Source organism: Petromyzon marinus, chromosome 35 (genome assembly GCF_048934315.1).
Source record: "Petromyzon marinus isolate PM22_M1 ecotype Great Lakes invasive population chromosome 35, UKy_Petmar_22M1.pri1.0, whole genome shotgun sequence".
NCBI classification, from domain to species: domain Eukaryota; kingdom Metazoa; phylum Chordata; class Hyperoartia; order Petromyzontiformes; family Petromyzontidae; genus Petromyzon; species Petromyzon marinus.
Genome location: NC_133701.1, coordinates 9,194,509 through 9,211,408, shown reverse-complemented (window position 1 = coordinate 9,211,408; position 16,900 = coordinate 9,194,509). Strand labels below are relative to the sequence as shown.

Below are 16,900 nucleotides of genomic sequence, written 5' to 3'. Positions count from 1 at the left end.
TGATCGTGATTGTTAGTGTCAGGCATGATCGATCCACTGCTGGATGAAGGCATTACCAAAAAGCCGCCGCCACCTCTTATAAGGGCCCTGCGATTTAACGATCCACGCAGCACCCGCGCCTGAGATGATTTCCGTGGCTCCGTTTTTCGCAGGTGGAGGTGCGAAACCTGGCCACCACCTGAGTTCGATTCCCGAACACAGGCTTGCAACCAGGGCCGGATTAAGGCACGGGGGCTTTAGGGGTGGCAGCCCAGGGGGCCTCCGCCAGCTGGAGGGCCTCCAGAGATTAAGTGAAAAGTTATTTCGTTTGTGAATGCTGAATTTTATTTGTTGTTAGCCTTGTAAAAATAAATTGTATTTTTCTTTAACTTTGTTTTCCTTTTGAAAATATTACTGGGGGCCTCACAGTAGCTGTAGCCCAGGGGCCTCGCAGTACCTGTAGCCCAGGGGCCTCACAGTACCTGTAACCCAGGGGCCTCACAGTACCTGTAGCCCAGGGGCCTCACAGTAGCTGTAACCCAGGGGCCTCACAATACCCGTAGCCCAGGGGCCTCACAGTACCTGTAGCCCAGGGGCCTCACAGTACCTGTATCCCAGGGGCCTCACAGTACCTGTAGCCCAGGGGCCTCACAGTACCTGTAGCCCAGGGGCCTCACAGTACCTATAGCCCAGGGGCCTCACAGTTCCTGTAGCCCAGGGGCCTCACGGTACCTGTAACCCAGGGGCCTCACAGTATCTGTAGCCCAGGGGCCTCACAGTAGCTGTAACCCAGGGGCCTCACAATACCCGTAGCCCAGGGGCCTCACAGTACCTGTAGCCCAGGGGCCTCATAGTACCTGTAGCCCAGGGGCCTCACAGTACCTGTAGCCCAGGGGCCTACACAATCTTAATCCGGCCCTGCTTGCAACAGTGGCGAGTGACATCTGAACCGGTTCTAGGCACCGCCGTGTACCAATAACGCGCAGCTTGAACAAATCGCGGTGAAGTATGGTCAAACAATCGCCCATGACCGAAAAGATGCGGGGAGGCTGTCGTTCAGTATTGGATTGACAAAGGTCTGTAGATGATGTAGCGATGCATGAATAAAAAACGATCGAATTGTAACGAAGATATTATTCATGAATTAGGGATGTATTCTGCTTTGAAATAAAAAAAATAATTACTGCTGTGTCCTATGGGCCGGTGAAAATGAGACATTAAAACGCGAAACATAGATGTGTTTCTTTATTATTCTGTAATTATCACCATCACCTCGCATGCACCTATTTATATATCAGCATCATGATCATAATGATTGTACTGATGATCGTGAACAAATTTATAATAAAGATCATGATGCTCAACATCATCACCTCGCACTCAGCGTATCATCATCATCATCATCGAGCACATATCTGTATGAAGATGATCTCGCACTTATCATCGGGATATTCATCTTGCACACATCTACATGGAGATCATCATAATCATATTGCATCTCACATTCGTCTATATAAAAACCAACATCATGATCATCATCCCGCAATCATCTGTATATAAGTACAGCAATGTTGTTCATAACAGTTTATAGAATAGTCGTGTTATTAAAGTTTCAGTTTCAGTTTCTTTATTTTTGGTATAGCCCTGTGAGCCATTCGGCTCTTGAATCGGGTGCAACCACAACAAACAAAAAAAACAAAAACACGAACAAGAAAAACATCTTAAAGTGACTATGTGACTGTGCAAACAGAAAATCCATGAAAAAAAACAGCAAAATATTTCTGAAAAAAGCACCGTACACCAACGCTGCTGATAAAGCGTAATGCATTGTTCTCCTATCGCAAATTTAATTTAAAAAATTGTGAAAGCCGTTCGGTCCTTAGGGTCCCTGCTTTAAAAAAAAAATAAGATATGTCTACATTTTATTCGATTGCGTTTAGATTATTTAAGATTTTTTGGCTGCTATAAATGTGGACGTGTTAAGCCACTTTGTTGAGCTGTCACTTGTGGCCAGGTCGCATCTGAAAAAGAAGCTGATAGACCAGTGGGCCTTACCTGGTATAATTAAAACAATTGTTTAGTTTAACTTCTATATTCATAAGTAATTTCTTTAATTTTCCTATACTTTGCATTGCTTTCGTGTTTTTCTATTGTTTGTTGTAACGTTTAGACCTGCCCCTACTGGACATCTGTCAAAAAGGTTTATAGCTCATCGGATTCTTCCTGCAGTAAAAATAAATACTCTGATTCCGGTGTCACTGAATCCTAAGACTGTAGTCACCTTAAAGTGTGGCGTCATTCAGCAACTTAAACTACAGCGTGACGTCACGACGACTGTCACTCCTCGGGCAGGTGATGTCAGATACCCTGCAACGCCCCGAACTTGTGCGCTACGTAATGACGTCATTTCGTATCACGATTGATGGCGCGCGCGCGCGATGAGAGCAACGTCGAACCGGGGGGGAGAGGAGGGGGGTGCGTAATGACATCACGCGGCGACGCGACGACGTCATCCGGACGCAAGGGCGACTTTGCAAGCACCCCCCCCAACCCCTGTACGCGTTGACGTCACAACCCCCCCCCCCCCCACTACGGAAAGCGCGGTGGGGTAGCACACGCGCGCGCGAGCGAGCGATCGGCTTGCCAATTTACGAATCGCGTAAAAAACCTGTGGCCGGTCGCTACTGGGGGCGAAGACAGACAGACGTGTTGGCGACTCGTAAAGGACAGGAAGGACAGACGTCTTTGGCGCGTGTGTCGGCGTGTCTTTGTCGACCCGCCCTTTCCACCCTCACCCCCCTTCACCCTCAACGGCGCCCGAGTGAATTTCGCGATTTCAAGGGAACAGCAAAACGGAGCGATGGGGCTGCTGTCGGATTTCGGCTTGGAGGACGTGGCGGTGCAGTTCGCGCGGGTGCCGATGTTCCCGATATTCGACCTGATGCACTACACGCTCTCCATCATGTACCTCAAGCACGAAGCAGGTCCACCGCCTAATTTAGTTCGTGGCTCTGGCGATGCCCATAATTGGGCCCCGCCTGGGCTAAGTCCGTGCGCGCTCTGTGTTGTGTGAGGGAGTTTGTTGCTGCTTGCTTGCTTGCAAAGAAAGCCTTGTCTGGCGAGAGAAGCGATTGTTTGTTAATAATTACACCGCGTTAAGATGAGCAGTTTGTTACGTTGGTTTGCAATTTGTTGCGTTGGTGACGAACGAACGCGAATTTGGTGTGATGGGTTTAGTGGTTGAATGGGTTTTAGCTGGAAGTCGTGTGGTGTAGTTTGCGTGTTTTGAAATGTCAAATCTATTTTGTTTGAAAGCAAGTCGAGGGAAAAGTTGCTACGTTTGTTTGATGAGTGTGTTTGGTTGTGGTATACGTCGTGTTATTTACAATCGTAATGTTTGTCGTGTAACGTTTGGACTGAAATGCTGAGGAGATTTAGTGTGAAGTTAGTTGTGTGTATGTGTAGCGTGTGTGTGTGTTACAAATTTAAAGTTGATTTTGTTTAAAAGCAGAAGTTGAGAGAAAAGTTGCTACGTTTGATAAATGAGTGTACGTTGCACGACTAAATATGTTGTGTTATTTAGAATCATAACATTTATTACAACTTGTAATGCACACCACAACTTGAAACTATCCCCAGCACTTCAGGTCAGTTTAAAGTTTGTAGTTTATATTCGTTAAACCAGGAGAAAGTCTTTGCAAGTGTGACATGTGGGTCACCAAAATTACAAAAGCTTAAATAAGTAAAAGGTATAGCAATGAAGTAAATATCATTCGGAGCTATTTGACATGTGGTGGTATGCAGCGAGTTGCAAGGTTAGATAAATTTAAATAAGTGGGGTCTTTTAGAAGAATGCAAAGTATATTCACTGTTTTTGGGTAAAAAAAAAATTCTATACAGTATTTAAATAATGTGTTTGTTTCTTGAGCGGTCTGTTGTGTTTAAAATCCTAACATTTGTAGCATCTTGCATTGTTGAGAGTTTGAGGAAATTAAGATTGGAGTTGTGTACGTGTGTGATGGTATTCAAGGAGATGCAAAGCCGGATATTTGCATTTTATCAACCAAGTGTTTTTAGCTGCTGTTGGGTAAACGTGTGCTTAATTGGACACTACCCTTAAGCACAAGTTACCCGAATATTGTTTGTTTAAATTATTACTTGTGTGTAGTGCGTGTGTGTGGTAAATTATGGTGTTGATGGGCAAGGCTGACCTGCGTGGACATTTTAATAAGCCAAGATCTTGTCTTTAAAAAATCTAATCATGAATCCTAATAAATACAAATATAAAATAAAGCATTTGTTGGAGAGGCATTCATCCAGCAGTGGATTGACCATTGCTGATGATGGATGTTGATGAACATGCATTTTTACTCAAGCTTATTCCAGATACTTTTTCGGAGTTAATGTTGAAATATTTCTAATCAGCAAGTGAATTTACTAATGCCTTTCAAAGTATTCATAGAGATAATGTGAAATATATTAACTTTTTTGGGTTAATATACTAAAATAAAATTAAGTATTGATGGGTTCAACTTAGTTTTTTTAAATGTTTTCGTGTTAATATTTAACTTTTTGTAGATGTTTTTGAACTTTTAAATATGCATCGGTGTTCAATGTAGAAGTTGTGTGTTTTGTGACTCTTACATTGTGTCACAACCATCGCAGAGACGGAGCCGTGAAATCAGCTTGTGTGCATGGGGATTTTGTTTACATTGCAGGGTGCTTTTATCCAGCAGTGGATTGGTCGTGGCTGCTCTGATGGTGATTAAGTGTGCGATTAATACGTTAATAATGAATGGCTTGTGCCTTGCAATCACTTTCTCCTGCCGTGGGAATGTGGAATGCGAAGTCTCCACCACCGGCTTAGGGCCGTAAATAGGAGCTGAGTGCCGCCACCCCCAGGCCCATAATCGTTTCAGCAGGACACGTTTCACTTTTGTACAGAGGATTTACTCTAGTACACGGTACTTTATATGCTGCCACGATGTTTTCCCCTCTTCTCCAAACCACGCCGGTGGCCAATAACCCCCATCCATGACCCTCATCCAGCACTTTCATTGACGAAGCGCTGTAACGTGTACATTTAAAGCCACGTAATGTACCCGAATGCGAACCAACGAAATCATGCCTTTAAACACCGCCACACACGTGCGTTGTGGATGGCAACTTGTGGTACGCGCAACCCTCCACAAACCTCCGTGGGTAACATGGGTGGCGCGTGAAATCTGAACCCTTTCTGGGCCACCCTCCACCCCGTTTCACTAACCTGGACTGACCAGTTTTGATTAAAGTAAGATCAAACAACCTCCGTGATCGACAGAGAAGAGGCCTACGTCCATCAGTGCTTTTGACAAAGCACTGCAATATGAATGTTTATAGTGTTTTTCAGCCCTTTACGATTACACGAGTTAAAGGGCAAAACAATTTGACGAAAGAAAAGTTAGTTCCGCTTGTATAGGAGGCATCGCTAGAAGGGACGATAGCTTCTGATATTGAATTATATACAGGGTGTGTTTTAAATTTTTATTTAAAGCTTTCGTGACTGCAGGGATTCATATTCTTGGTTCTTTCGGTAAAGTCACATAGAAGGGAAATAATAAAAATATAAAACAATAAAATTCTCACGACGTTTCGACTGCAACACAAGCAATCATCATCAGGTGTGAATACCACAGCAAGAACATTCTATTGTTTCCCTTATACGTGACTTTACCGAAAGAACCAATAATATAGGGTGTGTCTTGTAAAGTAATATGCTTTTAAAGGGCTACACCCAGTGTTAAGCCTGCGTTGAGCTTTAATACAATACAGTATTCGACTGATGAATAATGAATTCCACACGCAAAGATATGCCCTGTAAATGATCAAGGCACATACAGTGGAGAGATTAGCTCAGCAAATCGCGGCGCGACCCGTGTGTGCGATTTTGCAAGTTACACTCATCTGGGTGTGAGGTTGGTTTTTGTCATCCCGCGGACTAATGTTTGTCACTTAGGTGCTTGTATGCGGGAGGTTGTGGGTTCGATCCCGACCCTGACGCCTCTATATTTGTCTCTTTCACCCGTGGCCGCGTGGATTTTTCTCCGGGTCCTCCGGGTTTTCCCTCCACATTTAGAAACACGCGTTTATAGTACGTCCGCACGATAAGCAACTTCACTGAGCTATCATTTGTGATGGCCAGGTCGCCTTATAGCTCAATGGGCCTTACCCGTTAAAATATAAAAATAGTAGGAGATACAGAACTCTGTAGGGTTCCAAACCAGTATGCGTACCCAGCGGTGGTACCTGAACAGTCTGGAAGTAACAGGCCAAATAGTATGCAGGTATGCTGCATGTGTTGGAATGTGTTCATCGGTGGGTCTATCTGTATATGCGATTGCATCTGTGCATGTACGTATGGCATTTTATGTATTCGTGTACTGTATTATGTTACCATTTGCACTTGGGCAGGCATGAGTTGCGTTTGTGTATGTACATTATGTATGCAAACATCTTACGTTTAGAATTTTGTATTGTACATTTTTATATTATACGGTAAAATGTGTATATAAGCACGCCTTATAAGCTGTGTATATAATACCTGATCATGTATCCATTTACAGTACAGAAATTGTGCTTAGTAACTAAAATATTGCCTCTGGTCATGTGAAAAAATTGCAGGTTACTAATCAGATTACACGTTAAAATAATTTGTGGTAATGTACGTGAAAAAGTAAAGTTTTATGAACCACTGCACTCGGGGATGATGCACATCTTTTTCCACGTGTGTGCTCTAGACCCAACAACTCTCAGTTCATTTGAATGCTGCACATTCAACAACCACATTGGAAACAATTACTCGTCATTTCCGGCCTCTTGTCAATCCACTGCTGAATGACAGCTTCCCCAACCTGTGTTCGTGTTTTGGGTGTTGTTTGACCATGCTTGACCATGCTGGGCAGTGCAAAAAGAACATATGCTTTGGGAATTCCGATGATGATGGTGAAGCGACAGGTTAAAGGTAGAGATCATAGATGTGGGAGCATAGAAGTTCAGGACAGAAATAGATTTAACTACCCTGCCCTCTGTTGCCCATCACGTAGTCCAACAGCCTATAACATTCTGCTGTGCATAGTGGTTGCCCATCCAAGCACATATCAAGTCTCAACTCTGCTTAGTTTCCGAGATCTTATATGATGAGGGAGCATTCCGGGTTACTTGTTCGGAGGCACTGATAATCATCGTTATGTTGTATATGCACACATATCAGCAATAATGTGTGCACTGTCTTCCTGCAGGGACTGCCTTGCGCGTAGTTAAAGTTAGTCTTTTCGGTGACTCGTGTGCAACGACGCATATTTTGGGCAGCTGCATGTCCTACGCAGCAGTCATCTGCTCTGCAGCTGTTCACTTCGGCTCCAGACCGGCATTTTCAAGAACTGGACCCGCCAATGCTCTGGGAGGAGGGGGGGGCAGGTTGCCAGCATCTTAAATATCAGTTTTCCAGTTCTCTTTTAACAACGCAAAAACTTAAGATCGGTAATGCACTGTAAAAAGTTGATTTCTAGACAGCGTGACGGCATGATTGATGACCAAAGGATCGGTCCTTGTGTACCGTACCGGCCTTCATAGGTGCTCGCTAACAGCACTTTTCCCAAATGTTCAGGATATAGGGGGATCTTTGTCTTTAGTCCTCCGTTCTTGTCTTGCAAGCCACGCGACATCGCGACACAGAGTGTATATATGCACGCAGCTTTGTGTTAGATCACCAACTGAAAAAGTACAAACTTAGCCTTAAAAAATAATAATGCTATTTTTTTAAATATATATCGTGTCGTTCAAGCAAATTGCATCGTACATTGCTGAGAAACCACAGACAAGCAGGAAGGAAGCCAGGCCACAATTTTGACTCGTTAGAGTTGGTGGACTAAATCAAGACTGTGTCTTACGCATAGAGTACGGTTGTGTCATGTGACATGCAAGGCATGATGGGGGAAGTGATCCTATGGTTACAAACAGGGCCTTTTGCTGCCTAGAAATCAACTTTGATGTGTGTGTTATAAGGCTTATTTACTTCCTGTCTGTACGTAATTAGCTGTTTGATGAGATTAGATGAAGTGTTAGATTTGGTTCATCACAAAAACTTACGCACCAGCGTAAGATCAACTTGAATATCGAATACGTGGACGTTTGGAGCACATGGCAACAGCGCCTGGAGGAGGTGGTATTTTTAATGTGCGTTTGTTTTTAGCACTGTTAGAGCAACGTCAAGGATGTTTTTTAAATGAATGGTAGATCCCCTACAATCTCGCATTGCTGCAAAGGCTCAATGAGAACGTTTGTTTTTATTTAGATAAACCTTTAAAAGTTAGTAGAAGCTGTGGAGTCATTTTAGCAGTGTACGCCAATACACATGCGAACCCTCTAGTTTTTTGTGTATTAGAAAGAGACTTATATTCACAAGCCAAAAAGTGTGCAAAGAAGCAGAGATGCGTGCTTGAAAATTACACAGAGAGACGGGCAGAGTAACACCTGGATCGGAGATCATTTACAGGAGACATAGTGTGGGCGGTGGAAAAGAGTGAGCGAGCTCAGGACCTGACATTTCGCTAAAAGGGACGCTTGGCCAGTGGTCGAGGCTAGCGATGAAGTGGCAGCCGAAGGAGGGAACGCGTCATGCGGTTCTGTGACCTGCACCGCCCTGGTCAGTGCAGGTTGGTGAAGGCAGGAGAGCATGCACACGGAAGTATAGAAGTACGGTACAATAATGGATTTTGCTGCGCTGTCCAGTGTTACTCTGATGGCCACCACATGGCATAGTAACGCAGCCGCCTCTTGACAATGTTCTTTGCATGGCGGTCACCCATCCAAGGTTTATATAGCCTCAAATCTGTTTAGCTCCTGAGATCTGATGAGATCGAGCACATTCCAGTTGATTTAGTTAAAAGCGGATTTTTAAATATAACAATGTTAATAAGAAGTACAGTAACTCCAAAGACACGATGTGATTTTTGTTACTAAATTGAGCTAGAGCTACTTAAGAAAACTATCATTTGCCCAAGCTGCATATTTACATCATGGGTCCTGATGTTATTATTATGAGATACTCTCTGGTTCTTTCGGTAAAGTCACATAGATATAAAAATAATAATAAAAGACCACGACGTTTCGGTCGCAACACAAGCGTCCACCATCAGGTGACGAACGCTTGTGTTGCGACCGAAACGTCGTCTTTTATCATTTTTTTATACCTACCTGATGACTTTACCGAAAGAACCAGAGAGTATGGATTGCTGCAGTCACGAGAGCTTCAAATCAAGATTGTGTAATCAATCGATTGTCCGCCTCTGAAAGTTGAATGTGTGGTGTGCCACTAAGTTGAACGCGAAGCGTGTTCACAGATGAAATGTCGCTGCAGCAAGACAGCTGTGGCATGATTAATTTGACCTCTTAAGGCTTCTCCGCGATGCGAAAGCATTGGTCGAAACGCTCGGGTCTACTCTTGTGAATTACGTCACAGGCTCTTCAGTGTAATGTTTAAAAGTGGACACCATTCAGTGCAGAATTCTCCATGGAAAATGATCGGGCTCCTGTGGCAATCAAGAAAACTGTCTCGTGGTGTCCAGTGCCCTGCCCATCAAGGCCATCCGGCTGTCCACGTCAGTCAAAAACAAAACCTCTGTTGGCATTTGTCATTCAGTTTCACTGTAACGTCGCATACGCATAAGATACGTATTCCACCGCTGTCCAAGAACTATACATCCATCCACCGATGAAACAGTTTGTTGACGCACCGTGTATAATAGAAAGATTGGTTGCTTGGAGGAAATGTACTTATAGCATTGCTATTTTATATATTTATCGTTGTAATAATGTGTTAATCCACTGCCGGATGAAGGCCTCCGAACAGCAACTCGGTTATAAAGCTTCGTACGACTTCCTCACCATACTAGTGAGTGCGGCTTGGTGAAGGCCAGTGCGGGTTCAGGTATCACTCGCCACTGATGTTAGGGGTGGCCAGGTATCAAACTCAGGTCACCAGGTTCAAAACTAACGCATCGACTACTATGCCACCACTCTGCTTTATACATTTAGTTAATGATATAATATTTAAATATTATTAGAAATATTTCGAGGACAATTATTTAACGTGGTGCAAACAGTTGACCGTTTTTTCCTACGTTTAAAAATGCGCCGCTCGAAATGGCAAATGGATTTTGGCGACATTTTGACAACTGCAATAGTGCAATGATGATTATTATGATGATGGTGTACATCTGAGCATACTCTGTCCCCTGTGTTAAAAAAAATAGTCACGGAGCAATGAAAATGCTCATATTGGCTGTAAGTTTAATTGCGAAATTGCTCTGGAATTAGTTTAATGTGGCAATTGAAATGAAATTAAAATAAAAAGGCAATCACTGAGAGAGTAATAGACAGCCTTAATATTCACATAACACAGCCTCGCTTGTGATGCAAGTCAGAGCGATAACCGAAACCCAAGCTCACAGTCGTTGCACTCATTTAAATCTGAGTCGTTCGGTGTTGCAAGTAACTTTGTTCCTTAGACGATCAAGCTCGTAGCTCATATATACGCAACCACAGTGCTTCAGATGAGTTAATTTTGCCTTCAGAATATTAATTAATATATGGATATGAATTGAGCAACTATAACATCGATATCTCAGAATCAGAATATTTAGAGTGAAAGAATCCGATGAGCTATGAAGGTTGTGAATTCAGCCGCTGGCTTCTGAGCACAACCAGTGAATCTCACTGGTGTCCCCGGAGATCGCTCGTAGTGCACAGAGCCCATAGGCTCGCACGGGGACCCATAGGCTCGCAGAATGACAGACTCATGGAGACACCCATAGACTAACAAAGACACTTTTCTGATGGATTTGTAATGGTTTTAATGCTGATTTAAAGCTTTCGTGACTGCATTAATTCATATTCTTAGCTCTTTCGGTAAAGTCACGTTGAAGGGAAACAATAAAATAATAAAATATATATAAAACAATAGAAATTCTCACGACGTTTCGACCATAACACAAACGGTCGTCATCAGGTGTGTCGGTTTGCATTAATTTATTTATTTTTAACGTGAGAATTTTTTATTGTTTTATATATATTTTATTGTTTCCCTTCAACGTGACTTTACCGAAAGAGCTAAAAATATAGGTTTTAATGCTATTTGAATAGAATACAGTTCAGGGGGTGATATGCAACATGTGGGAGTCAAGCTGCTGTGGTTAATGCACTTGTGGCGAACCGGTTCTGCCCTCCCTCTCCTTGACCAACCCACACGGACCAGCGTGATGAAGTATGGTCAAACTAATCCTGTGACCAGCACAATATATGGGGACCATCCAACAAGTGTATTTGAAAAGAGCTACTATTTGTTATTGTTTGTTATGAAATGCAACGTTACCTTGAAGTCGAGAGTCATTTATATAAGTAGTATGCAGTTTATATGCTAACTTAAAATTGTGCAGTCCTGTATTTCAACTAGAGCCTTACATTTTAATTGCGATGTTTCTTAGAATGACTGCACAAAAAACCTTGGTTTTATAATAATAGTAAAAAAAATCCTCTCAAAGACAACAGCTGAAAAAAAACCCAATAAGTTTCCCAACGATAGTTTTTAACAAACGGATTTACTCCAAAATAAAGTGAAATGCATCTCCTCATGAGCACTTGGGGGTCACGTGACCGCTCCTCTAACCACGTGCCGCGTCCAGTTTTTTCCCCCCCTGTCGTGCGAAACTCGGGCTGCCCAGCAAGATTGCTTTATGTGCTGCTGCACACTCGGTCGGAATTTGTCATACACGATTAATATTTTAATATTTTACGTTGCTTGAAATGCCCGGTACACCGTAGCTTTTCTGCTCGAGCGCTGCACGGGCAATGCATGCGTTTTGAAAAACTGTGCGCTATCTGTGCTGTCCAGGAGGCAAACTCCACTCGCGAGAGCAAAGTTCGTCGGCGCGTGTGGCTTCTCTTCATTGACACCGTGTCATTGTAGCGATGGCACCTTCTTTATGCTGTAATTGGTGTTTTTGTCGTTGCCTATATGCTCCCCGTGTGTCAATTGACGCCCTGGTGGACATGCTTGCAAACGAGATTATCCATCTCAAGGGAATTTCCAGGTGAAATATTAAAATTGAATAAGATGAAAAAAAATTATGACGTGACCGTCGTGATGCAGAGCTCCTCTCACGTATTGCTTTTGAACCGAAATTGGCTGGAGACTTATTGTTGCGGTGTCCTAAGAATCTTGATGTTTGTGTGCGCGCACGCATGTCAGTGTGTCTGTATATGGGGGTTGTAGTGGTTATCACTGCTATGAACCGAGTTCGATTCCCGCTCATGGCCAACACCAGTCACGATTATGTGAACCAGTTCTGGGCCTCCCCTAAGTCAACTCAACATAACATGAGTACCTGGCGCGGTGTGTAGACACCGCCGCTGGGGAGACAAAGACGGCCGGTGCGTGGTGCTGGCCACCCACCCTGTGCGCTGTGCGCTGTGCCGGCCTTCATAGGTGCTCGCTAACACCACTTGCCTCAACAGTCCATTCAGACTATAGGGGCGACCTTTGTCTTTGGGGGGTTTCTATAAGTCGTCTAAAGGCATGAGGGGTCAAGGGCCTTCCATTGGCATGCTCCCTGCCTTTGGAGCCTCTATTACAAGTCATTTTAGGGAAGTTGGCACAATCAACTGTTTGACTTTCAAATTTGTATTTGGAGTTCACCCATTGTTTAGATGAACAAATTATTGCTGATGCTGTGTTGGCAGTGGTGCACACGCACAATAACAAGCAAAACTCAACACGTTCATCAATAACGCTGCCTTAAGATGTCAAATATATAGATGTGACAATGTTTTGGGTAATTGCGCTTCTTCACATGACAATTTTCCCCTATGAAAAAAGGGACCATACCAAAAACGGCGCCTATTATATATCTTTTTTATTTTAAGGTAGTGTTATTGATGAATTTGAGGGGGGGGGTTATTGGTTGGTCCATGTATCGTAAAGTACCCTGGGATGCTCTGCATGAAGAGTGCTCTGTGGACATCAAACCTTATTGTGCTGTCTTGGTATGTGTGTGTAGGGGTGGCGCAGTGGTTTGTGCAACACACACTTTCCTGAGTTCAGTCACCCGAGCGTGGGTGACATCACTGGCAAAATGTTATCTGAAGTTGTCCCAGGCTTGCCCTCGGTTAACTTGGCCTCAAGTGATTCGTTATTGCCCTGTGTAAAAACATCGCTGCTGAACGCACGACCTTCCTCTGTGAGTTGAGCCTTCTGCCACAGTGCCACCTGACTGGAAACGGACAGATTCATATCTATATGTTCATGAGGATTTATTATTATGCACTGTTATGAAGTACTCCATGCAATGGCGGAGCCAGGATTTTCAGGTAGGGGGGGGGAACCCCTCCAGCAATGACAAATGATAGAGGAGTTGTTAGTAAGTAAGGACTTGTCCCTTATTTGACGCGTGTGTGGCGATGGTGCAGCCATCGATCGAGGCTCGAATTCGAACCGTGTGTGATCGGCATTGCGCTTGCTGAAGGTGAATGCCTTCAGGGAAGTCGTGTACTGTATACGCAACTGCGCACAAATCTGTGAGTCACTTGTAACTGCTTTGCCGTTACTTATTGCCAATTATGGACTCAGACTTTTGTCCCTGGCACATAATAATATGCTACACTGGCAGTGGGGGTCGCAAAATGCCGATTTATTACTAATAAACCCCAATGATCTGATCGAAATTAGGGATTTCGATAGCATCATTGGGGGGCACGTGCCACCCCCCCTCCCCCCCCGCCAGTGACCCCATGCAATAAAATCAAGAACCATCAAATTCTCACTATAGATTTGCTTGCTTAAACTATTGCGACTGGATAACATTTGTCTCAAAGGCCCATAGGCTAATGGGCTGAAACTATTTTTTTCTACAGAGAGATGAATAGAATTCTGACTTGTAAATCCAAGCGTTTTCATAGAATGAGAATGTCCCTTATTTTTAAGCTTGCGTGATCATTGTTGGTATTGTGATGCTCACCTCTGGAGGCGAGTGTTGGTGGTTCACTCAGATTTGTGAATCGCCCAAACCCGCTGGGCCGCGTGCTTGGCCAGGAGACGGTGGTGGCACCAAGTGGGTTCACGATCCCATTCGTGTGGACCATTGAATGTTACTCCCTCATGTGAATCGTGGGCTCTCTTCGGGTTCTGCAGTGTCGTCCATTGTAAAGTAAATCTGATCTGAGAATATATGCAGCAGCGTTGAGGGCCTAAATAAAGTGTTTTTATATGTGACCACCAATGCATCCAGGTTGTCATTCGGGGACTGCATGGCTGTAATACGTCACGGTCGGCAGGCGTCAGTGCAGCAAAATCCATTGTTCTACCGTACGGCTATCGCCCTCGCCACCCAGCACCGACTGGTGTGGTGAAGTATGGTCACACAATCCCTGGGACCAACACTGGCATGTCCTAAATTCATCAATTGATTGAGAATGGCTGTACAGGTTTGGCGATGTGTATTTTGTCGTGTAAATTGTCATGTGTTGTGTGCGTATGCTTTTCGCGTGCTGGTATGTGTTGATGTGCTATGAAGAAGGTGCCATTGCCTAAGGCCACAGTGTTATTGACGGACGCGGTACGGTTTTTTTTGTTTGCCTAGTTATTTCTGCTTGTGCACCACCACTGCTAAACGCAGCAGCAGCAAGCAGCATCACCAAATGATGTGTGTGTGTGTTGTGTGTAGGCGTGGTGGACCTGTCCCGCAGGAGCCCCATCACCTGCTGGGTGTGCAGCATGTTGTGCTGCTTCGGAGGGGGGATGCTGGCGGCCGCGATGCTCGGGGAGCCCATCCTAGACCCCTTTGAGAGCAATATCAACGTCTTCCTCGCCTCCGTCATCTGGTCAGGCCCCGTCCGCCTCTCTACTCCCAACCCTTACCCACCCCCGCCGTCTTATAGCCACCCAAGGGTGAACGTTGCCTCTGTTTCTCGCTGACCTGCCTAATCTAGGGGCGGTGTGACATGGCCTAGCAGCAGTGTGTTCGCCAGTGGTGGTGATAATCTGGCAGGCCACCCTGGTTATTGTTGCGGGTGTATAATTGTAAAATACGGGCCATCTGCTTGATAGTGAGTGTTAATGATCTACGGACAAAATACGAAATGAGAAGGCTATTTAAGTGCTGGCGTCGTGATACAAATAACATCAAAATACCTGTAAGATACTCTGGATTACGATTACATAAAGCACTTGAACTGCTGCAAATTCTGTGAAACAGATCCTTTCTTCTTGATAGCTTTGTGCTATGTGAATGTCGCAAATACCAAATGTATTCAATCATTATCATTACGAGTATTATAGCAGGGTTTACCAAACACAAATACGCGCGTGTGCAAATATCAGCACTGGTCGGATAAAAGCGGTCGGAGTGGAGTGGTGTTGGCCACCCACCGCTTAATGTACCATGCCTGGTGTTCATGAACAGCATTTACCCCGACAGCCTGTTTAAGTCTGTACGGGAGATCTTTGTCTTTGTAACTGTGTGTCGCGGAGAGCATTGATTCAAATTAATAAAGAGATCTTGTGTATGTGTGTCCCCCATGTGTGTCCCACATGACGTAGATAACGCGAATTCAAATTAAGATAGAGGTTCTTGTGCGCATATGTGTGTGCGTGTGTCTGAGGAGCGGTATTGTAGAAGTCAGAACGCGGCCCTATGAAGCAAGTGAGCTGAGTACGATTCCCACTCCCAGCCAACGTTGTTGACGAATATCTGAACCAGTCCGGGGTCTCCTCTAGGTTGATTCATATTTAATTGAGTACCTGGTACAGTGTGTGAACATCAACACTGGGTAGACAAAGGGGGCTGGGCATGGTGCTGGCCACCCACTTGGGAGTCTTTCTCTTTGTCCCACTTGACTTAAAGAGCCAGATTGATATTGATATAGTTCTTGTGTGTGTCTCACGTGCTGATTTAAATTAAGATAGAGATCTCTGGTGAGTGTGCATGTGTGTGTGTTCCACGCTTGGGTTCATAGAGGCAGTGTAAATGTAGACCTGGGTGTAATAAATATAGAAGTGATTGTGGGCTTCGAAGCTGGAGATGATTTTGCTATGATGTAGGATGGAACCTTGTGGGACACCACGGCATAGAACAAGGAATCTCTGAGAGCAAGATGGTCTTTGTATGAAAACGTAGGAGCAGCAGTTGGAGAAGTAAGAGCCGACCCAGGAGAGGAGGGTGCTGACGGGAGGGTATGGAGGGAATCTCGGTCTAAGCAGAGAGGATTTGGGGGAGGCCTTTTACCACACGTATAAGAGCAGTCTCGGTGAATTGTTCTTGGTGGACACCAGATTGTACTGGAGATTGTGGAGACTCTGGAGGGGAGGTGCTTTGAGAGGTGGGGAGAAGATGACCATTTTTAGGACATTTCTAAGGCAGGAGAGGTTTAGACAGAGCTTTGCAGGGGACTAGTTTAGATTTATTTTCAGGATCGGATTCACAAGTTGAGGGATCTGGCGGGAATGTATGTATGTAGAACTTTTTTTGTACTGTACGTAGCCAACCGTGCTAACCGGAGGTGCGGGAAATTGAGGCGTTGATGAAGTTGGCGTGGGTAGACTGTGAGGGATGCGTTTGGTGGATGGAATTTGCCTTTTTTCACGTTAAAGATGATTGTAGTGATGTCGGTCATGGTGACAGGGCTGGCCGAGGGATATCTAGGGTGGGTGGTGGGGGAGAGACAGAAGGAGAGGCAACAGGAGGAGCAGAGGCAGACACCAGAATGTCACGTGTCATGCAGTATTATCACCATTTTCAGTGATATCGAACGGAAATTCACGCACGGCAACTGACGGGGATTGAGGATGGAACCGGTTTTAGGAGCTGCGGGAGCTGAGTTTACAGTATTA

At 44.5% G+C, this 16,900-nt stretch overlaps 1 protein-coding gene across 1 annotated transcript in view; it reads left to right on the top strand.

Annotated features, from left to right (window-relative positions):
- Window positions 1-2,551: 2,551 nt before the first annotated feature.
- The window catches only part of TMEM38A (transmembrane protein 38A), a 28,505-nt gene continuing 14,156 nt past the window's right edge, over window positions 2,552-16,900 (top strand). The window contains exons 1-2 of the mRNA XM_032966237.2: window positions 2,552-2,963; window positions 14,736-14,892. Of these exons, the coding sequence (XP_032822128.1) occupies window positions 2,840-2,963; window positions 14,736-14,892 (281 nt within the window). The 5' untranslated portion in view covers window positions 2,552-2,839. The remainder of the gene's footprint in view (window positions 2,964-14,735; window positions 14,893-16,900) is intronic.